This window comes from Canis aureus, chromosome 13 (genome assembly GCF_053574225.1).
Source record: "Canis aureus isolate CA01 chromosome 13, VMU_Caureus_v.1.0, whole genome shotgun sequence".
Taxonomy (NCBI): domain Eukaryota; kingdom Metazoa; phylum Chordata; class Mammalia; order Carnivora; family Canidae; genus Canis; species Canis aureus.
Window position 1 is genome coordinate 8,555,593 of NC_135623.1, and position 22,938 is coordinate 8,578,530.

General features: G+C 36.5%; 1 protein-coding gene across 16 annotated transcripts in view; it reads left to right on the top strand.

Moving 5' to 3' along the window:
• The window catches only part of SCMH1 (Scm polycomb group protein homolog 1), a 176,280-nt gene that overhangs the window by 37,852 nt on the left and 115,490 nt on the right, over positions 1-22,938 (top strand). For 5 of the 16 annotated variants that reach the window (XM_077844500.1, XM_077844501.1, XM_077844499.1 and 2 more), the window contains exons 1-3: positions 13,249-13,364; positions 17,663-17,731; positions 18,189-18,212. Coding sequence is in view for 5 of the 16 variants with exons in the window: in XM_077844496.1 (XP_077700622.1) it covers positions 612-636; positions 17,663-17,731; positions 18,189-18,212 (118 nt within the window). In the remaining 11 variants the exon portion in view is untranslated. Of the gene's footprint in view, positions 1-555; positions 637-2,580; positions 2,600-8,440; positions 8,571-13,248; positions 13,365-13,718; positions 13,807-17,662; positions 17,732-18,188; positions 18,213-22,938 lie in introns of those variants that run through there. The other 11 variants (XM_077844492.1, XM_077844498.1, XM_077844497.1 and 8 more) reach the window with 7 other exon arrangements.

Sequence of the window (22,938 nt, forward strand, 5' to 3'; positions counted from 1 at the left end):
AGGTTGTCTAAGCTCTTCAGGGTCCTTTGAAATTCTACATGAATTTTGGGATAGCTTTTTATAATTCTGCAAAAGACATCTTTGGGATATCGCGAGGGATGGCATTGAGTCTAAATCACTTTGGGTAGCATTGTCATCTTAACAATGTTAGTCTTCTAATTCATAAACACAGAATGTCTTTCCATTTATGTTTTTTTTTATTTTTTTCAGCAGTGTTTTGTAGTTTTCATCATACAATATTTTACTTCATGTGGCTATTATATTTCTACAGTAAATTAATAAGTTAACATTCTAATTTACCCATCGTTGTTTAATGACCTATAGAACTACCCTCAAGAATATATTGTTTTTAACAGAATCAGTGTTCTGAACCCACAAAGCTGAGGGAAGGATCCTGGAAATTGGATCCTATTTGGATAGGTTTTCCTTTCCTTTGGGAAGCCCTGTCCGGGTGTCCTGCCTGTTGGTTTCCTCTAATAAAAACCTGATTTTACTGCATGTCTTCTTTGATCTACAGTAGTTCACATTTCTAATTTTTTCTGCCTTTACTTCCAGATTTCTCCATCTTGCTAAGGAGGAACACTTTCCTATTTGATATAACTGATGGTACCATGCAAAAATCGGATCCTCGAAAAGGTCAGAACCTGTATTTATATATAATGGAAATAGTTTTCCTCTACTAGATTGTATATGAATGTATGTGTCTCAAAAAGCTATTAGAGCGAATAAAAGAATCTCACCCTTTCTTGCCAACTTATCCTGCAATTTTAACAAATCCTGCATGTCATTTATATAGCTCTTTATAGTTTGCAAAGTACTCTTCATGTAATTTGTCTTACATAGTCTTTACAGTAATCTTGTGAAGTAGGTACAGTTACGTTTCCTGTTTTATGGAAACAATGAGGGGTTAAGAGACTTATTCAAAATCTTGTTACTATGTGCTGCTGTATAATTTAGTTCTAGATCTTTTGCCTTTAAATCTTTTTCTTCTCACTCCATCACAAATTCATGATCAGTATCAGAATTTAGAAGGCATGGAAGTAGTAAGTGTGGCAGCTGTATGAATACGGGAAATAATGTATGTAAAAATCTGTGAAAAAGAGTTAAAATCCCTGTATGGATGTAAAATATCATTAATTAAGTCAGATCATGATACTGAATGTCTAACGTAATCTTTGAGATGACATGAGATGCCTCAATATGTAATGTAATATACCATTGTCTTACTATGACAAATGAAGCTCTGTGTTTGCTGCCTTCCTACTTTAAGATTCTCCTCTCACTTTATCTCTGTAGCTTACCCTGCCCTTTTCTATCTATAATAAACTGCTGGTTGTTGTCCACACACACTGTCCATTTTCATGCCTTAGTACCTTTTATATTCCCTTTGCTTAAAATGCCTATTCATCTTTCTTCTACAGTCCTAGTAAAACTTGATCTCTGTGGTGCTTTCCCCACTTCCCTAAGCAGGGTTAATCATTCCTTTCTGTTTTCCCAGAGTGCTTTGTATAGCACATCGCTATTAGAGCAAAATTCATGTTATGTGATGATTGTGTATTTGTATTGCTATCTGTCCTACTAATCGGTGAGTTCTTTGTGTCCTTACTGCCCCCACATTACTTCTAGGCTTAGATACATTTTGTTTAAAGAATTGAATACTAGCTCTCCTTAAAGATATGTATACCAGTCTTAGTGGGAGACTGACCACATACAAAACTTAGAAGCTTGTAAATAAACATGGTACATGCTTGAAGTAGAACAGAGGGATGATCATAGCCAAGCAGGATTATTTAGGGACGAATTCCTCTAGATAAGGGATTAACAAACTGTGGCTCATGGGTCAAATCCTGTGGGCTGCCTGTTGGGTAAATAAGGTTTTTTGGGACATAGCCACGTTTGTTCTTAATGTGTTACCTATAACTGCTTTCATGCTACAGTGGTGGAGTTGAGAACTTGCAAAAGAAACTATATGTTCCATAAAATTGAAATTATTTACTCTTTGGCCCTTTTGAATAGAGGTTTGAAGAGAAAAGGAACGTGAATTGGTGAAGCATGAGTGTATATCATAATGTAATGAAAACAGGTTGTAGTAGTAGATATGCTAAGTGAGAAAGTTCCACTTTAATTGGGTTTATCAACAAGAGCTTTGTTGAAGTGTTAAGAATGCTTTGGATTGGTAAAGAAGGGACATAGAAATTCAATGGAAAGAAATGACCAACTAAACAGTCTGGATCTGTAGTAAGTTTCTTAATTAAGTTTCTTAATTAATAGCAGGGCATGAGGGTGATGATGACAGAGAAGAAGCAAGCAACAATACAAATTAACATTGATTGAGTGTGTACAATGACCAGGAACTGGTCTAAGTGCTTTCTATGTATCCTATTTAATTCTTGCACCTAAATGTGCTAATTACTATTATTGTCTTTATTTTCCAGATGAGGAAACCAAGGCACAGGGGGTTAAGTTACTTGGCCAAGGTTATACAACTAGTAAGTGATAGAACCAGATCCGAACCCTGGCAGTATTGCTGTAGAATCTTCATAAGAGAGGAAGGAAATCTAGGGATATTTGGTAAAAATATCCTTGAGATTGAACTAAGGTAATTAGTCTGAATAATTAGGAAGTGTGCTAACCCATCACAGTGAAGTGAAAATAAACAGACCATAGATGAGTAATGTTGGAAGGCAGAGTGTCCAATCAGAATAGTTTACTCTGGATTAGGTGGAATGAGAGGGACCAAGAAGCAGATACATTATACAATGAGACAGGTTATATAGTTAGTCACTGAGTTTCACCTTGATAAGACCAGGAAGCAGGTAACTTTCCCTGCACACCAGAGAGCTGCCCCATAATGCCTAAAGAGCAGGCATACTCAATTGTGATAGAGATGAGCAGTGATTTTCAAGGAAGGAGGTGACATTCAACACCTTCCCCCCACCCAAGTATATTAGAGTCCTAAGGGAGGTGTCACATCAAACACATGCCATTCTCTCCCTTTCAGTTTTGTTTCCCTAAGGGGACTTGTTCCTGTCTAATTACCTACCACTGCTGTGATAACCTTTACTCCTTTGAACCACTTTTCTTTTTAATATGTATATGTGTTAAAATTATGTATAAGCACTGTGAAAAATTTGGCAACAGAAGTATACTGAATGAAGAGAAAGTTTTCCTCCCATTACTCTCTTGTTCTCTTGAGAGACCTTTTTTAAAAGTTCAGTTGTAGATGAAACTACTGTTACTAATAAAAGTATGCTGACATTCCCTAGTGGTTACTGAGATAGAAAAAATACTAAGAATCACTTTCCTAAGGCCAAGATCCACAGCCAAGAATGGAAGGAACTTCCTGGGGAGATGTGGAATTTTTATCAATGGCGGTATAAGAAGAGACTTGGTAGGCATGCTAGAAAGAAGATTCAAACACTGGCTAGGATTGGTAGAATTGGAGGCAGGGGAGGAGGAGGCATTGAACTAAATGGCTTTTACTGTTCCTTCCAAACCTGTAGTCCTATACCATCTGACTGATTATCAAGCACAAAGGAAAAGACGTCAATGTGACTGGCATGGATGACTTGAGTGGAAGACAGTGTAGTATAAGAGAAAATCCAATGTATAAAATCCAAATTTATAGAACAAGTTACTTTGTAGTAAGAAATTGAGCTTATTTTAATAGGATTTCTTGTTGTGCTCAAAATAGACTTCGTTTTTTATAAAAGAATTCCATTTACATTAAATTTTGTATTTATTATGTAAAATAAAAGCATCACACACTGTTCATTACTTCAAAGAAAGAAACTATTTCAGGTTATTTGCTTGGTTTTAAGTTGTAACAAATACAGAGTAAATAATTGGCCTGATTCCTTGATGCTGCTGCTCATAGACTCACAATATGATAGAACTTAAAAGGGACCTTACAGATCATGAGTGAAGTTCAGCCTCTTTATTTTACAAATGAAGTAAAAACCAAAGATCATGTGTTACTGGCTCAGTCTCACAGTAGCCTAGCTGGAACTTGACTCTCAAAGATGAGAGCTAAGGTATGTAAAGTGCCTTCTGTGGTGCCAGTACATGGCAGATGAAGACACAGAAGGGAAAGAAGAAGAAGATGATGATTTTATTTCTTCTGCCCCCACATTACATTTCTGTAAGCCTTCAGAGAAAAGTTGGTATTGTAGAAATATATATTGTCCATACTGCAAACCTAAAGTTGTACAGTGTTAAAATGATGAAATCAGGAGGTCCATACCTCCATGAAATTGTAGGATCTCAGATTTGGAAGGCCTTTTAAGGTTACCTAGTCTAACCTCCCTCTTCCTTTTCATGATTTAATACTTTCACTGAGAGGTTATTTTACCTTTGCTTCTATACCCTCCATGATAGCAGATTCACACCTGTCCTTCCAACAGTTTATCTGATAGTTGGATACCTCTGACTGCCAGAAAGTCCTTCCTAGTAATGAGCTGAAGCTTGTCTACCTGTACCTTCTACCCACTAGTCCTATTCTGTCCCTTGGGGTAATATTGAGCAAATAGAACAAATCTCATCTCTCCTCTACATGAGAACACACCAGGTTTTTGCAAACAGCTCTCCTGTTTCCCCCAAGTCTTCTTTTCTCTTGGTTAAAACTCCACAGTTTCTTAAACCTTTACTTTCCTTGTTGCTTTCCTTTGAATAGAATTGTATTCCTGTATCTCATTCAGAGTATAGGAACTAGATTTGAACATAAAACTCTACCTCCAAAGTGTTCTAACTGGCAGTGTAGATCATCCAGTACTGTTATTTACTTTTTTCTGGATACTGATGGGAATGATGGTGGTGGTGGTGGTGCCTTACTTAGTTCATGACATGAGATCGATATATTTCTGCCAGGAAGTATGATGTGGCACCACTGGTACCACTAAACTTCTTCCCTGTTCAGGAAACATGAGCCAGAAGCTTTATAGAAAGCATCAGCCTCTCTTATGCTCTGGATCACACCTCTGTAAGCCTCTGGAAGGGGTACACATTATACATAGTTGAAGTCTCCTAGGTCTGCCTGCAAGACAGAGGGAGTTATGGCTTCTCTGCATTTTCATTAGCCATTCATTGCTAGCTGCCTTGCTTGTTAAAGGAAATGCTGATGTTCTCTGGGGTTCTTCTCTCTCTGTGCACGTGCAGAGATGTATAATTGCTACAGAGGGAGTGGGGGCAGGGATGATTGCCAAGGAGAGATCTGTTCCATCTTCTTTGTTCACAACTGCTGCATGCACAAGACAGGATTTATTGCTCTCTTTGAGAAAGAGATTGCCTAGCTTGCTTCCCCTTCCCCCTCTTCTGGCAGATCATCCCAGAGGAATATTACCATCTCATCACACTTATCTCTGAACAGAATAAAAGTAAATGAAGGAGAGCTGGAGGCAGAGAATCAGCTAAAAGGCACTAGGAATAGTTGCTAATAAGAGAGAATGGCTCAGAGAGAGTGGTACATCCCTGACTAGTCCCTTGTCTGTCTCTTGCCTCCTTTGTAGCTTGTCCTCCGTGACCACAGTGGGGCAGGTATGCTGCTCCCAGCGTTTCCTTTTTGATCTCTGTGCTTATTGGCATAGGATTATGGCTTATTAAAATCATAACTACTATCATTGCTAACATTCAAAGAGTTTTGTCTTCATGAGTTTTCAGGAGTATGTTTGATGCTTCTTTTTCCTCTTTTCCAGTTTATATTTCTGAGAAAAACATCCCTCCTTCTCTGTCCCTTCTTCCCTTTCTCCCTCCCCCCTCATTGATATGTGCATGTAAGCCTGCATTACTTCTTTTGTGTTTTCCAAGCTCAATGAATATTTAAAACATGGTACCTTTGAACATCCTCCATTTAATCGAGTTTTGCCTCATTAAATCCTAGACTATGCTTAATATTAATTCAGTGTTCAGGTCAAACTAATAAGGATCAGTGCTTCAGTCTTTACTGTAGTAAAGTGGGTAGAATATCTAAGTTGGGCTATTTTATGTTAGAAGCATTTGTAAGGTTTATTTCTTGTATTTTTTTTCTTTTTTCTTTTTTTTTTTTTTTTCTTTTGAGAGAGAAGCAGTGTAGTTAAGAGCAAAGTTTGGGTTCAGATACTGGCTTTTCTATTGACTGTAGCCTTTTAGGAACTTATTCAACCTCTCTGGGTATTATTTCCTCAGTAGGTTAAAAAGGGATAATGATACCATACTAAGGGGTATCATACTGGTGAGGATTTAACAAGAAGGTTTTATTGAAATAATTAGCACAATATCTGGTACATAATAAACACTTAAAATAATAGCTATATAATATTAATAATACTGCTGTTATAATATATAAATGATAATTTATAATTAAATTTTTTTCTTAATATATGAAGAATTTCTTCTACTTTTCCCTGCTTCAGGGGATGACCTATTATGATTGTTTTGCCACGTGTTGAAAGGATGCTTCCATAGCCTTGTAAATTTTTCTGTTACATATTATTTTTCTCTCAAGGGTTTCCAGAAATACCAGAATCTTTACATTCTCTAGATCTTGCACTATCCAGTATAGTCACCACTGTAATTAAGTGAAATTTTTTAATTTAGTAAAATTAAATACAAACAAAAATGGAACTCTTCAGTCACACGGGCCATATTTCAAGTGCTGAAGAGCCACAGCATCTACCCATTAGATAACACATTTCTGGCATCAAAGAAAGTTCAGTAGGACACCACCACTTTATATTACTAGTCTATGTTCCTGTGCTCTTTTCTCAGAAAGCAAAGAGGATATGTTTTCTAGAATGTTCTACAGATTTCTCTCTTAGTGTTTCAGGGCTTCAAACATGCATTTTGAGGATTCAGGTTACTCTTCTTATTCCAGTCTCTTAGTGTCATTACAGTCTTTTGGAATAAATATAGGCACTTTTGCTTCCCCCAAGAAGATTGCATTATGATAATTTTTTAAAGGTTCCAGTCAACAGTAAGAGGAAGCCAAAGGGAGAAGAGGCAAAGAGGCAAAGCAGATATTCCTTAGAGTCGCTGCTCAAAAATCAAGTGTTTTAATCCTTAGGGGCTGACTAGTAATAGGAGGTTCTAAAGTACATTGTATTATTCAGGATCTCAGTTTTCCTTCTTAGAAAAGTAGCAAACAGCAAGTTTTTCTTAATAATCCCTATTAACTGTGTTATTTGCTCTTTTTTTTTTTTTTTTAAAGATTTTATTTATTTATGAGAGGCAGAAACACAGGCAGAGGGAGAAGCAGGCTCCATGCAAGGAGCCCAGTGTGGGACTCGATCCCGGGCCCCCAGGATCACGCCCTGGGCCGAAGGCGGCACTAAACCACTGAGCCACCCAGGCTGCCCTGTGTTATTTACTCTTAAAGCCATTTTTTTTTTCATTTGTTCTTTACAACAACCTAGTAAAGCAAGTAGCATTGGGATTACCATCCCTATTTTACTAATAAGAAAACAGGCTCGGTGCAGTTAAGTTAGTTGCCTAAAATCTTAAAAGGAAAATACCCTTAAAGAGAAAATACTGCTGACATTCAAAACAGGATAGAATTTTAATTTCCAATTTGATATTTGTTTTGTTTTTATTTTGTTTTGCTTTATTTTATAGTCAGACTATAGTAAAAGAGTGAAGATTCTTAGGGCAACTTGAAAACTGAATAGTGTTGCATGGGGTAGTTATTCTAAAAAAGAGTGACTACAGCCTCTTTTGTCCTGTGACCATGTGTGTTAGTCTGCTTGGACTTTCACTTAAAAAAAAAAAAGTGCCACTGGTTGGGTGATTTAAACAACAGAAATTTATTTTCTCACAGTATCTGGTCTGGAAGTCCAAGATCAAGATGCTAGCAGGGTTTGTTTCTGGTCAGGCCTCTTCTCACCTTATAGACAATCACTTTTTTGGCCACATCCTCACCTAGCCTTTTTCTCTGTATGTTTGTGGAGAGAGAGAGATCTCTGATGTCTCTTCCTCATTTTATAAGGACAAATTAGGACCCCACCCTTACGACCTCATTTAACTTTAGTTACCTCCTTGAAAGTCCTGTCTCCAAATACAGTCTTATTGGGAGTTGGGACTTTAACATAGGAATTGTGAGGGAGCACATTCAGTCCATAATGGATTTTTAGTATCTTTTGAGTTTTTGGCTTAACCTGGTTAGTTGGAAATTATATTCATATGCAATATTTGCATGGGACCAAATGTAGCAAATATCTGTATTTTTGATTTCTGTGAATATTGAGGCTTAGTTAAGTTAAACCTGTGGTAACTTGTTACAAGGTACTGTCCACCTTGAGCTATTCTAATAAGCAAAAAAGATATATTTAAATGTCCTTACTTTTTATTTTATTTTTTTATTTTTTAATTTTTGTCCTTACTTTTTAAATAATGTAGTCAACTTGTTAATACTTAAGTCTCAGTACATTAAGGGGTAATAAGTGTCCTCCTTCCTTCCACCCCCATTTTACAGATGGAGAAATTAACATACAGAGAAACTGACTTGTCAGAGGTCAGAGTAAGGTATTGGTGGATCCAGGGATAAATCCCAAACTCCTTAATTCCTTGACCAGTTTTAAGTCCATTGACTATGCAGCCTAGTGGTAAGTATCTTTTTACCCTATTTTGGAGGTAAGAGGGATTAAGAGATCTAGCAAGGACTGACTCTAGGAATTCTTCTTGCTAATTTTGTCATTCATTATCCATTTCTTTTAGCCATGATGTCTTTTTTTCAGTTCATGGAAGGAACTTGCTTTCTAAATTCCTAAAGACTTTTGTAACACTCAAGATTATTAAGAAATGAAAGAAAAACCTATTATTTAATGAATTTGTTCTCTGTTAGGCCGCTAGACTCTTTAGTGTTTAAATATTTAAATGTCATTAAAACTTAAAGCCATATCAGGAAGGTATGTATTCTTGCCATTTTTATAGCAATATTTTTAATAGTATTAGTTGAATTTAATAAAAATATCTCATAAGTTTCAGAGTTTAGATTCCAAATAAACTTTTAGCTTTATAGAAACTAAGAACCTTATCAAGAATCTTCAAATATATAAAATCTCTCTGTTAAGCATAGGTTTCTAGTTTATTATGTCTTACTCCTTTTTTTATCCTTTGCTTTGGATTTCCTGAGGTGAGATGATTTGCCTTGTCTAAGATTAAGTTAATCTTGCTCTTCTACTTGACATGAAAATCATGGGAATTTCTCTAAAGTCTTTTCATCTATCTGTACATCTGAAATAGTTAGGATTCCTTTAATTACTAGACAGGTTGAACAGCTATGCCATGTGAAAAGCAAGAGTGTAGTGAGCCTCCAGAACCAAGGTCCCATAGCCATTAGTGTATTCTTTACATTGTCCCTCACCTCTACTTCTGCCCATTGGCTTATTTTTGCTCATAGTAGATCTGCTTTCTCCATTATAGTAAAAAATATAGTCACTGACATTGACCACATTTTACTTCTCTTAGCATACCCACTAACATGCCTTTTCCTCCAGCCACATTATACTACAGTTGCCCAACATGGCACTGTCCAATAGAAATAGAGGGCAAGGGATCCCTGGGTGGCGCAGTGGTTTGGCGCCTGCCTTTGGCCCAGGGCGCGATCCTGGAGACCCGGGATCGAATCCCACGTCGGGCTCCCGGTGCATGGAGCCTGCTTCTCCCTCTGCCTATATCTCTGCCTCTTTCTCTCTCTCTCTCTGTGACTATCATAAATAAATAAAAAAAATTAAAAAAAAAAAAGAAAAGAAATAGAGGGCAAGTCACATACATAATTTTAAATTTTCTAATAGCCACATTGAAAAAGGTAAAGACGAAACAGAGGAATTAATTTTAATAATTATTTTGTTTAACCTAGTGTATCTAAAATACTATTTTTGACATGTAACCAATATAACGATACATAATGAGCTATTCTGCATTCATTTTTTTCATACTCAGTCTTCAGAATCTGGTGCATGTTTTACAACTAATAGCACATCTCAATTCAGACACCAAGTTTTATCAGAAATACTTTATCTATATTTAGATTTCAACAATTTTTTTTTTTAAAGATTTCAACAATTTTCATTGGAAAAAGTAGATTCTCTTACCCAGTTTTATTCCAAACAAGGTGGGAGAAAGGAGGGCATTTGATGTAATGAGCACTGGATGTTATATGCAACTGATGAATCACTAAATTCTACCTATGGAACTAATAAAAAAAAAAGTTTTTCCTATAGCTGTACTGAATGTCATTTATGAATCTAAATTAATAAAACATTAAAATTAAATATTTACTTAGTTACATAAACACATTTCAGGTGCTGCATATGGCTAGTGGCTACCATATTAGACAGAGCAGGTCTAACGTAGTCTTTATGGCATCATTTCTTTCTTTACATTATTCTCTCTGTGATAAACTTTTATTACTCCAACCCCAAGACTCAATTACTTTTTCATAGCCTTAATTTTTCCTTCCACCTTCTCCCTGGACAGAACTGTCTCCTCCCCTCTCCTCTACCTTCTGAGCCCCCATATACTTTTAATGCAGCACCTATAATACTTTATCACACTTAGTCATGTATCTTTCTCCCTCTTCTAGACTGAAAGGAGACTTTATTGCTTTTTGAACCCCACATTATCTGGCACAAGGCTAGAACCTTTGCATAGTCAAAGAATTTTTGTTTAAAGAGTGAATGACTATAATTTCAATCTGGAAATAGGAAAGACTTTAGAGGGTTATTTTGAAAATAGCAAATTGGAAATAGAATTTAAATGTCAAATTGAACAGGATTTAATAGGAAGCAATCTACTGTCTTATAGGCCTGTGGCATCGCATTCATTCATTCATTTCATGGACTTAAACACATGAGATGTAAAGGGGAATAAGACATAATTGATATAAAAAAAGACATAATTTATAGCTAAATAGTTCATAGAATGTGTGCATATGCTCAACCACACACACACACACACACATACAAGATATAGTTGTGTATTGCTGCCTCATAATATTGTTTGTTGCTTAGTGAAATAGAATTTCAAAGTTGAATTGGATCTTAGAAGTTAGGTAATTAATCCCTTTCCTACCCATAAATTCCTTCACAGCTTGGAAAAATTTCAGCATCTTTGGTGATAAGTGATCATCCAGCCTCTCTATTTGTACTCTTTGAGGAATGAATAACCCATTCTCTGTAGGATAGTTCTCATTGCCAGGAATTCTCATTCTGACATCTGCTTCCCTGCAATGAATGCTATTTCAAATGTGTCCAGTCAAAAGATCACGTTTTGTGGAACCTGTGGTATAGAATGTAAACTTCATGAGAAGCAGGAGTTTTTAATCTGTTTTTAAAGACCTATCTTCAGTGCCTAGAACAGTGCCTGACAAATAACAAATAATAAATGTTTATTGAATTAATAAGTCTATATAAACCAGATTCAGGCATTAATTCAATTCAGTTTTTTATTTGTGAACAGTTATTGCACATCTTTCATTGCTGCTGCCTCACCAACCCTTCCCCTCTGTGGCACTGTTAAACTTTATGTGCCTCAGATTCTTATTATTCACCTGCAAATAGATGTTGGTAATACCTGAGATGATATGTGTGAAAGTGCCTGGTGCTGGGCCTGGTATATGGTAATGATAGGTGTTGGTAGAATCTGAAATGGAATCAGTGTGGCCTCCTGACTCGCAGAAATGGAAGTCCGTTTTTTTAAATTAAATGAATCTTAATAACTGAGACAAAGGGGCACCTGGGTGGCTCAGTTGGTTAAGCATCTGCCTTCAGCTCAGGTCATGACCCCTGGGTCCTGGGATCCAGCCCCTGCTTAGGCTCCCTGCTCTGTCTCCTTGCTTTCCCACTGCTCAGGCTCTCCTTTTTGCTTCACTCTCAAATAAATAAATAAAATATTTTTTTAAAACTGTGATAAAAGACATAGAACTTAAAATTTACCATTTTAACCATTTTTAGGTGTACAGTTTAGTGCCATTGAATACATTCACATTGTTATGCAACCGTTTCCATCTGCAAACTTTTTTCATCTTGCAAAACTGAAACCGAAACTCTGTATGCATTAAATGATAGCAAGCACGTTTTTAATATTAGCCTAGGTATTGAAATAGTAAATCTGTTTGGAAAAAGTTCCAAAATCAGTATATAAATGATTTGTCTATTATATGCAGTTTTAGATGACCTGTTTTTAAATTATTATTCCTATTTAACATGAATAATTAATATCTAATTGTGCTGGATTCTGTATCTAAGTATCCATTTATGTGTCAAAATTGTTTTGATAAAAGCTTGCATTTAAACATTGATTTCTTGGGGCACCTGGGTGGCTCAGTTAAGCGGCTGCTTTAGGCTCAGGTCGTAAGCTCAGGGTCCTGGGATTGAGCCCCAAGTTGGGCTCCCTACTCTGTGGGGATCTGCTTCTCCTGCTCTCTCTGCCTCACCCCCTGCTCATGCTCTCTCTCTCTCTCTCTCTCTCTCTCTCAAATAAATAAAATCTTTTTTAAAAATAAACATTGACTTCTTAATATGTGTGATTTTCTCACATTGCCTAATATTTTTCTGAGTTTGGCAAAAAGACAAACTTTTTTTTTTGAGTGTTGTGTGCCAAGCCCCAAAAACTGGATTAGTAGTATTTAGCTGTGACACTGTAGAGCTGGTATAGAAGTGGAAGGTGGCAATAGTGCTCTGCTTAGAGATATTGCCAGAAAGCTATTACAAAGTAACATTATCCTGGACCATAGTGAATAAATGGGAATCTCCCAAGTAGAAAAGTGAAAGTCCAGACACAGAAAACAATATGGCCTGTTCATTATGGAGACAGTTTAGATTTTGATCTTTGAAGATATTTAAAGGAGTAGTGACAAGTTTTATCTAATCTGTATTTTAGAAAATGAGCACTAGAGCATGGTTTGGAGAGGGATGGGGTCCCACACAGGACTTTAGTAACTGTTTCTGTCAGGCAGGTGAGAGAGAATGAAATCTTAAACTCAGAGTAGGAACAGAGGAGATGGTCATTTCAGAGGGAGAACTGACAGATTTTGGTAACTGGTTGGATCTGGAAGACAAAAGAGAACAGACAATTAAGGAGGTCTCCAGGTTTCTGATTTGTCGCTGTTAACTAGAAGAGGGAAGACCAGAGAAGAAATATACTGCGTGGGGAGACAGAATAAAATAAGACTGATTGTTTAAAAATAGTAGCTACATATCATAATATATTCTGAAACATGGCCATTAATCTTAGAATGCTCTGAAAAATAACTAGCTCCCTTTTTTTTTTTCCTATCAGAGGCTGCATTCTGTTCATTTAGGAATTGATACAGGGATGATTCCCTAATCTACTGAGTAATTTATCGTGATGCTTAAAAATTAAGCAATTTGCTGGAGGGTATTATGCTGAGTGAAGTAAGTCAGTCGGAGAAGGACAAACATTATATGTTCTCATTCATTTGGGGAATATAAATAATAGTGAAAGGGAATATAAGGGAAGGGAAAAGAAATGTGTGGGAAATATCAGAAAGGGAGACAGAACGTAAAGACTGCTAACTCTGGGAAACGAACTAGGGGTGGTAGAAGGGGAGGAGGGTGGGGGGTGGGAGTGAATGGGTGACGGGCACTGGGGGTTATTCTGTATGTTAGTAAATTGAACACCAATAAAAAATAAATTAAAAAAAAGAAATCAAAAAAAAATTAAGCAATTTGTAATGAATGTAGTTGTTGTCTCCTTTTCTTCTCTGGAGGCTGCTTTCCAGATTCCACTTTTTTGTGCCAGGAGTTTCAAGTATTTCTTCTCAGGAGTTCCTTTATTCATTGTCTTGTGGAGCCTTATTTGATGCCTTTCTGCCCAGTTAAGTTTATTAATTATTTTGTTCATTTTGCTTCATCATTGAGTCTGGCTTTTGTTTTTTCTCTTTACTAGAGAATTTTTTTCCTAAATTGGGTTGGTTGCTTTTGAATTGTCTTATTAGTGATCTTATAGCCCGGTTTCTATTTATTGTGGCTTCCTGAATCTGTTTTGCGTATACTGATAGCTCATCTTTACTTGAGTGATGATAGTGAAAACTTTTGTACATAAGTGGAATACATATTATATATTTAATTTTTAAGAATACATCCTAAGTATAAAATTTTTTTAAATTGTGAAAACTTTTTAATATAAAATCAGTTATGATACCCTAATATCTTTTGTCTCTGTCACCAGTTTTTTAGCCTGATCAAATTTGTAATCTTTATCAGTGATTTAGGGGAGAACAAACATGGCAGGTATTAGAAAGACAGGGGACATCCAACTAGGAGAGAAGACACTTAGGGTGGAACACTGGCCAGTGTGACTGGAGTATAGTGGAAAAGGGAAAAGCCATACAGGCTGAGATCAGAGATGTGTCAGCAGCCAAATCCTGCATTTGCTGTGCAAGGCACCTGTAACTCAGTGGGAAGCTATTGGGAAGCCATCCATAAGCAGATGAATGACATCTGTTTTGTGTTTTAAAATGCTCATTCTTGGGACACCTGGGTGGCTCAGTGGTTGAGCATCTGCCTTTGGCTCAGGGCGTGATCCTGGAGTCTGGGCATTGAGTCCCACGTGGGGCTCCCTGTGTGGAGCCTGCCTCTCCCTCTGCCTATGTCCCTGCCTCTCTATCTTTGTGTCTCTCATGAATAAATAAATAGAATATTTTAAAAAATAAAAAAATAAAAATGCTCACTCTTGGGGCACCTAGGTAGCTTAGTCGGTTGAGCATCTGACTCTTGCTTTCAGCTCAAGTCATGATCTCAGGGTCATGAGATCGAGTGCCTCTCCCCCAAATCAGTCTCTGCACTTAACAGGGAGTCTGCTTAAGATTCTTTCCCTCTCCCTCTCCCCCTGTTCTCTCTCACTCTCACTCTCTAAAATAAATAAATAAATCTTTAAATAAATAAAATGCTTACTCTGAGCCCTGTATGGTGAGTAGATTGGAATAGACCAAGAGTGAAGAAGGGATTCCAGTTAGCAGGTTGTCATAACAGTCCAGGTAAGAAGAAGTCCAGGTAAGAAGGTAAGCAGGGATTCCAGTCAGCAGGTTGTCATAACAGTCCAGGTAAGAAGAAGTCCAGGTGATGAGTGACTGGAACTGGAGTGTGAACCATGGGAGGAGAGTGACAGATGGGTTGGGACATGGTCCAACAGAGTTTACTGAGTGGGTATGAGTATGAAGGAAATAGAGGCATCACAGACAACTTCAGGGATTTTTTTGCTTGAGCAACTCGGTAACAGAGATACCATTTACTGGTTTAGAGAAGACAAAAAGGAACAGATTATCTTCCCCAAAACCAGTAAATGGCATCTCCATCACATATAATTTCACTCATATGCAGTATTTAAGAAACAAAACAAATGAGCAAAGGAAAAAAAATGAAGACAGACAAACCAAAAACCAGACTCAACTATATATAGAGAGCAATCTATAATGGTTAGCAGAGGGAAGGGGTTAGGGGGTTGGATGAAATAGGTGATGGGGGTTAAGGAGGGTACTTGTGATGAGCACCAGGTATTGTATGGATGTGTTGAATCACTATATTGTACACCTGAAACTAATATTACACTGTATGTTAACTAACTAGAATTTAAATAAAAACTTTAAAAAACAAAAGAGGAACAGATTGGTAAGACATGGCATTCTGTTTCCGTGATGTTAAGTTTGAAATGTCTGATTTGATGGGTCATATATGACCTATAGGTAGTCATATATGTAAGCATGGAATTCCAAGAGGAGGCCAATGCTAGAAATATAGATTTGGGAGTGATCTCAGTGGAATAATAACCAACCAGAAAAAAAAAAAAAACCTATTTGGATTAAGAGATAATGTGAAGAAGGGAGAAGGCAGTGATGATAAACAACTCTTAAAATAAGTTTCCCTGAGAAATAGAGGATATAGCAGGAGGGATATATGTGGGATTGAGAGTAGGAGGTGGGGTATTTGTTTGTTTTGTGTGTTTGTTTTGATAGGAGATGATGGAGCAGTAAGGATGCGGATGCAAACAGTCTATTAGAAAGAGAATACTTGCAAAGTCCTTGAGAGGATGCGAGAAAAATGAGATCTGGAGCAAAACTGGAGGGTTGCTTTTTGATAAAAATAGATACTTCATCCACAACAATAGAGAGCAGTCAGAAAGAATGATGAATGAGTAGATTATTCATTCACCAAACACTAACTGAGCACCTGCTACTATACTGTGCATGGAGGATATACCACTAAACATAATCAGATCTCTACCTTCCTGAAATGAGTCATATAGAAAGTTCCTGTCCCTTCTGTTTTCTCAATGAACACGGAAAACATCATCTTTAAGAGTGAAAATGAGGGAGGGAATATTTGGAGTATGAGAAGAGAGAAAAATATATGAATTTTTTTTTTTGAAGGTGGAAAAGCAAACACAGTAGGGAAATGTATGATTTCTCGATGGTGTCAAGTTGCATTTGAGAATTATGGCCATGAGTTTAAAGTGAGACCAGTAAGCTTGCGTTTGTTTTTCTTCAGCATTTGTGAGCTGTTGGGTTAGGCATGGTAGATAAGTGGACAAGTGGCTTTAACCAGAGTTAAGACTGAGGCTTTCCTAGGCAAATTTGACAAAAAAGAGATGGGAAAGAAGAGTATTTGCCAGGAGGTGTTTTTAATGAGGGACCATGGAATTTGAACTGTGTAAGAAGGGAAGTAAAAAATGATGGGTAATTAATGGCAAGAAAGTGGTAGGGTCAGTAGAAAGTAACTTATACTCTTTATAGAAAATTTAAAAATATATGAGATTAGAAGATAGGGGGAAAAAATAGGATCACTGCCTAACCATAACCAGATGTTTATATTTGCTGTGTTTTCTTCTTCTTCTCCTCCTCCTCCTCCTCCTCCTCCTCCTCCTCCTCCTCCTCCTCCTCCTCCTCCCTCTTCTTCTCTTTTTTTCTAGTGGTAACTTTGTAAGGTTGTATTAGTTTGCTAGGGCTGCAAAAATTATAGACTTAGTCATTTAAACACATTTATTTTCTCATGATTCTGGAAACTGGAAGTCAGAGATCAAGGTATGGTAAAGTTATTTTTTTCTGAGGCCTCTCTCCTTGGCTTGTAGATGTCTGTCTTCTCCCCTTTTTTACATGGTCTTTTCTTTGTCCCTGTGTATGTCCAGATTTCCTCTTATAAGGACACTAGTCTTACCAGATTAGGGCTCACCCTAATGATCCCATTTTAATGTAATTACTTCCTTATAGATCCTATCTCCAAATACAATCACATTAGAACATTAAGGAGGTTGGGCACAATTCAGTTCATAACAGGGCTGTTCTTTGTTTTCAGTTTTTTTACATAATTGCAATTATTCCATAAATATAATTTTTGATCTGATATTTTACCAGATAACATTAAACATTTTCCTATTTCATTGTGTAGCCTTTGGAAAAATTTAACAGCTGCAAAATACTTTATCAAGTGATCAATGTATTGTGGTATCTTCATCAGTCTTCCCGACATTTAGGTGCCATCCCCTCAGTTTTTTGTTATTATAAACAAAACTAATGCTTTTTAAATAAAGCCGTTTTTCTGTATTTTTGAGCATTTCCTTAGAATACAATCTCATAAGTGGATTACTTTATCAAAATCTGTTAATACATACTGTTAAATTAGAGAAGTATTGAATCTTGCATTTTCTTTTCACGTGACTGTTTTCTCTCTTCCTGCAGTAATAGACTGGAATGATGTTAGAAAACACAAATATGGTCATCTCTCAGAGTCTGCATCCCAATATCAAGGTAAGGAAAAAAAAAAAACTATGTAGCATGGAAAAATTTAGTTTGACATCTCTTACCATGAAACCTCTGTTCTTAGAGGGCTGTGGTACAAAGAACTCACTTATTAAAGCACAAGCAAACATTAGAGTTTGTAGTGGTGACTATCAAAAGCAATTTGCTTTGTTTTGAACCAGAAATCAGGACTCTAAATACAGGTAATTCCAAATTAGCTTCCTAGCCTTAGGCCTGATTGCTTGGCCTGTCTGCATTTCCAGTTTCTAAGAGTTTAGCCTTAGGAGTGAGGCAGAATTAGGCGGTATATTCCACAACTACTAGTAACACATTCAGTATCTTTTAAAATGAGAGGGTTGGATTACACAAACTCTCAAGCCTTCATTTTACCCCAGAACTTTACCTTTCTATCATTTTGGCATGTTTGTCATGATGACTTACACTGTAACATTTTTTTCTTTAATAGAAGCTACTGACATCCTGGAACTAGGTAAGACTTCTTTCTTGTATTTCTGTTAAATATGAATACTAACCAAACCAGAGATTAGAGTGTGACTTGGAAAAGAATGCTATGCTGTGTGTCCCATGGGCTAGTGAGTCCTGTGCTCATCTGCTTTAGGAGCCTTTGCAGCCAGTCCTTATCAGGAGGTGCAGACCAAGCTAACAAAGATGAGGGGTAGGGGAGGCACAGGGGCTGACCCAAACTGGAAGTTACTCTTAATTCACTGAATCTAGAACTAAAACAAACCCTGATGGTCCATAAATCAGAATTTGGTGGGGTTTTCCCAAAAGAAATTATTCATGAGATATATTGAACTGAAATTTAACCTAAATATTTTCTTTAAATTTTAACTAAACACAATCAGAAATATTAACAATCGAAATAGCAAGAATCAAAGTGCTACTACATTTAGTTTTCATCCCTACAGGGTGTACCTCAGGACTAGGATTCAAGAAATAATGTTAATGTTAATAATTCTTAATCAGCCTTCAGGATTTCTACATAAACTTCAGTCTTAACTTCTTAGTCCTTTAAAATCTATATTATATAAATATTATTATCCTAATGCCTTTATCAGTTTTTGTTCAGATATTTTTATATATTTTGTTACTGCAACTTCATGTGTTCAGCTCTATTATGATCACTATCTTTTTATTCCCTCTTGCCTTTTCTTCCAAAACCATTACTTTTATTGCCAACTGACAAAAAAGATAGCGTAGAACACTAGACTAGGAGTCAGAACTCCTGGGTTCTTCGAAAGTCTGCTACACTTAATAATTTTGTGATGACGATCCTTAGTTTTCTAACTTGGAAAATGGGGATAATAATCCCATTCTCCCTACTTCACAGGGTTTTTAAGAAGATTATGTGAGCTAATAGATGTGAAAGCATCTTAAAACCTCTCAAATACTTTTCACCTTTGGATGTTGTTATTTTCATTCGGTTGAGGAACTATCCTCAGATAATTACTCTAAGTCAAATCTTGGAACATTCTTTGAAGTGAAGTATTCTATGAATGTGAGCTGAAAAAAATGATTGAAATGAAATAATGTAGGTAAAGGGCCTAGCACTTGATAAACAATAAATGAGAATCACTTTTTAAGGACTTAAATCTTGCCTCAAGCTAAGGCATTGGTGTATGATAGAAATAGCACAGACATAAGAATCAGATAGCCCTTCATTCAAATCCCTGTTCCCTACTTACCAGTTTTGTGACTTTGAGAAAATTACTTAATCTTTCTGAGCCTATTTCTTCATCTTTAAACTGGCAATAAAACATACTTTTCTGGTTATAATGAACTTAGGAGATATTGAACACTGTGTGGCATGGTGTAGGCAAATGGAAGGTACTCAGAGCTGCTGCTGATTTTGGTTCTGTTGCTAATATGGTAACAATTACATATGGTTCAGTGACAAGGTATGCTGTGAACAATCTATTTTGTTGGTAGGTAATTGTAAAAAGTGGATACTCAATTTAGCATGGAGTACATAGAGCAATGTTAAAATTTGAGAGTATATTTTTCCTTGTACAAGGAGTAGAAGCTGTGCCAACATAACACAAGCATAGCCAGGCATAGCTTCTGATGAGTTGATCCTGCAGGTTTCATTTTGCCCATCAGGCATAGAGAGCAACCCCAAATATCAAACTGAAATGAAATTCAGTAGATTTTTAGAATCTCCAAGTTTGGAAAAGACCTTAAGGTAATCTAACTTGGCCCAGCATTTCAAATTTGACATTTTGAGTATCTTATAAAATGCCTTGTCTTGAAATCCTCAAAGTTGTTGGGGACTTACAGCATCCTCAGGAACTCTCTTCATATTCAGACAGATATTTATTGGGCCCCTGATTTGTTTTTTTGTAAATTTTCTGTCAATCATACTTACAACTTTCAGGGCAATATGGAATAGTTTAGCCAATTTTTCATTCACCAACCTCTAGTTATTAGAAAGCACCTCTAGGGACTGCCTGTTCACTGCCATGCTACCTTCCTAGTTGAAGCACCATTATCTCATACCTGGGTTATTAGAATAGCTTCCTAATTAGTCTTCCTGCCTTCAGCCTTGTCCTCCTCTAATCCTTCCTTCACACTGTAGACAGAATGACTCTTCCCCCAGAGCCTTCAGGGCTTCTTATTAATGTGGTGTAGGAGACTTTCTGATACCTGAACACCACTTTGATCTAAAACCGCTTTTCTGTTTTTGTTTTTTTTTAATTTTAGCATGAGTTTCTATTTATTTTTTTTACTTTTATTTTTTATTTTATTTAAATTCAATTAATTGACATATAATGGGTTATTGGTTTCAGAAACTCAGGTCAGTGATTGATCAGTCTTTTTTATTTTTTTTAAGATTTTATTTACTTATTCATGAGAGACACAGGCAGAGGGAGAAGCAGGCTCCCTGCGGGGAGCCTGATGTGGGACTTGATCCTGGGACTCCAGGATCACGTCCTGGGCTGAAGGCAGGGGCCAAACCGCTGAGCCACCCAGGGATCCCCAATCAGTCTTATATAATACCCAGTACTCATTATATCCTGTGCCCTTCTTAATGTCCATCACCCAGTTACCCTGTCCCCCACCACCCTCCCCTCCTGCAGCCCTCAGCTTGTTTCCTATGATTAAGAGTCTCTTACGGGTTTCCCTCTCTGATTTTGTCTTGGGTTTTTTTTTTTTTTCTTTTTCTTCTTCTCTTTTTTTTTAAACTCTATCCATTAGCCATACCAAAATATTCAGTCTTTAGAGGTACCTTTTCTTACTTCTGGGTCTTTATACATGCTTTTCTTTCAGACTAAAACAAAAGATTCTTCAAAGAATTTTCTCTCAAATTTCCTGGGTGGCTCAGTCAGTTAAAGCATCTGCCTTCAGCTCAGATCATAATCTCAGGTTCCTGGGATCCAGCCCCACATTGGGCTCCCCCCTCAGAGGGGAGTCTACCTCCTCCTCCCCTCTGCTTGTGCATTCTCTCTCTCTCTCAAATAAATAATCTTTAAAAAAATTTTTGTCTTGGCCGACTTGCTGTTTATCATTTTAACACTTTAATTTAGAAGTGTAGAGGTTACTTTCTCTGGGAATCCTTCCACAAGCCCTCCTAGAGCACCCTCTGTAGCCAACTATAGTACTTAACATACTTTATTATAGTTGGTTGTTTAATTTCTGGCCCTCAGTGAAGCTCTGTAAGGGCAAGAACAATATTTTGATCATAGTTGTATCTTCAGTGCCCAGCACAATGCTTTGATACACATGATAAATAGATTTGTTGAATGGATAGATGAATGGATGGTTAGATGAAAAAATGGCTCCAAGACTTTGCTTGCCTCTTCAAGCTGAATGTTCATTGATCCTTCAGCTGTTCCTCAGGTGATGTGATTTTGTGTGGCTTCATTTAGGCTTTGGTTTGTTAGTTCTTAGAACTAAATTTGATATCCCAGGTGTGATTTCACTAGTCCAGAAAAGAGTAGCACTGTTGCATGCTTGCTTCTACTTTTCACTCACTTTTCATTCACTAAACTTTTATGGAGCCAGTGGTAAGTTTCAGGCACTGTGTTAAACAATGAAGATTAAAAATAATAATAATAAAGATAGCTGCTATCTGTAAAGAGCTTAAATAAATGGATGATGTGAGAAGTATGAAAATAAAGGTATGAACAGGATGTTACAGAAGCTAGGAAATGTTGAGATTTGTTCTGGGAAACAGGGAGAGTCAGACATTTCTTTTTGGCATGGTGTTTTATCTTTAGATGATGGATTAAAAATTATCAAGTTACTAATCTCAAAGGCCTATGGACACTGTTTTGAGAATGAACCACTGTGTATTCATAAACTTAAGCTTTGGGCATTTAAAAATGTCTAGGTCTTATTAGTGCTCGATATGCCATAACTTACTACTCATTTGAAAGTGCCAAAAAAACATGGTTTAGGGTATGCCTTATAAAAAATACTTGCTCTATTTAAATTGGTTTTGAAATTACATGAAACGAAGTGCTCCTTGTGCTGGAACAGACTAATGAGAGGAACAGAACAGAGACCAGAGATAGGTCTAAATGTATATAAGAAATTAATATGTGATCAAGGTGACATTTCAATGTCCCCAATCAATGGGGAGAAGGTGATTTATTCAATAAATTGTGGTGAGCACATTTATTGAATAAAGGTGAAAAGAAAGCAGCATCTTTGCCTTATCTCTGAAAATAAATTTGAGATAGATCACACATTTAAATGTAAAAAAAAAAAAAAGTGAAACCTGAGAAATCCTAGAAGAAAACATGGTTTAGTGTTTCTTAAATATTGAAGAAAGCATGATGTAAAAGCCAAGAAGTCATAAAGAATAAGACAGAGAAATTGAAGGGTAAATTCTAGCAGATAGAGACAGATGTCTTCAAGATACATGACAGGCAAAGGATTAATATCCTTAATCTACATGGAACTCTTAGAATCTGTGAGAAAACCAAAGAATACCTCAGTGAAAAAATGATAAAAATAAAATATAAATGGACTAAAAAGCCTAAAAAGATCTTCAACTTTATTAGTAATCAAAGAATTGAAAATAAAAGTGTAATAGTATTTTGTTTTTTCTCTGGTAAGATTTAACCAAAGTATAGAGATTATTAAAGCAGTTTTATTTATTTTATTTTTTTTTATTAAAGCAGTTTTATCAAGGATATAAGAAACATTTTCTTGGGGATCCCTGGGTGGCTCAGCGGTTTGCCTGCATTTGG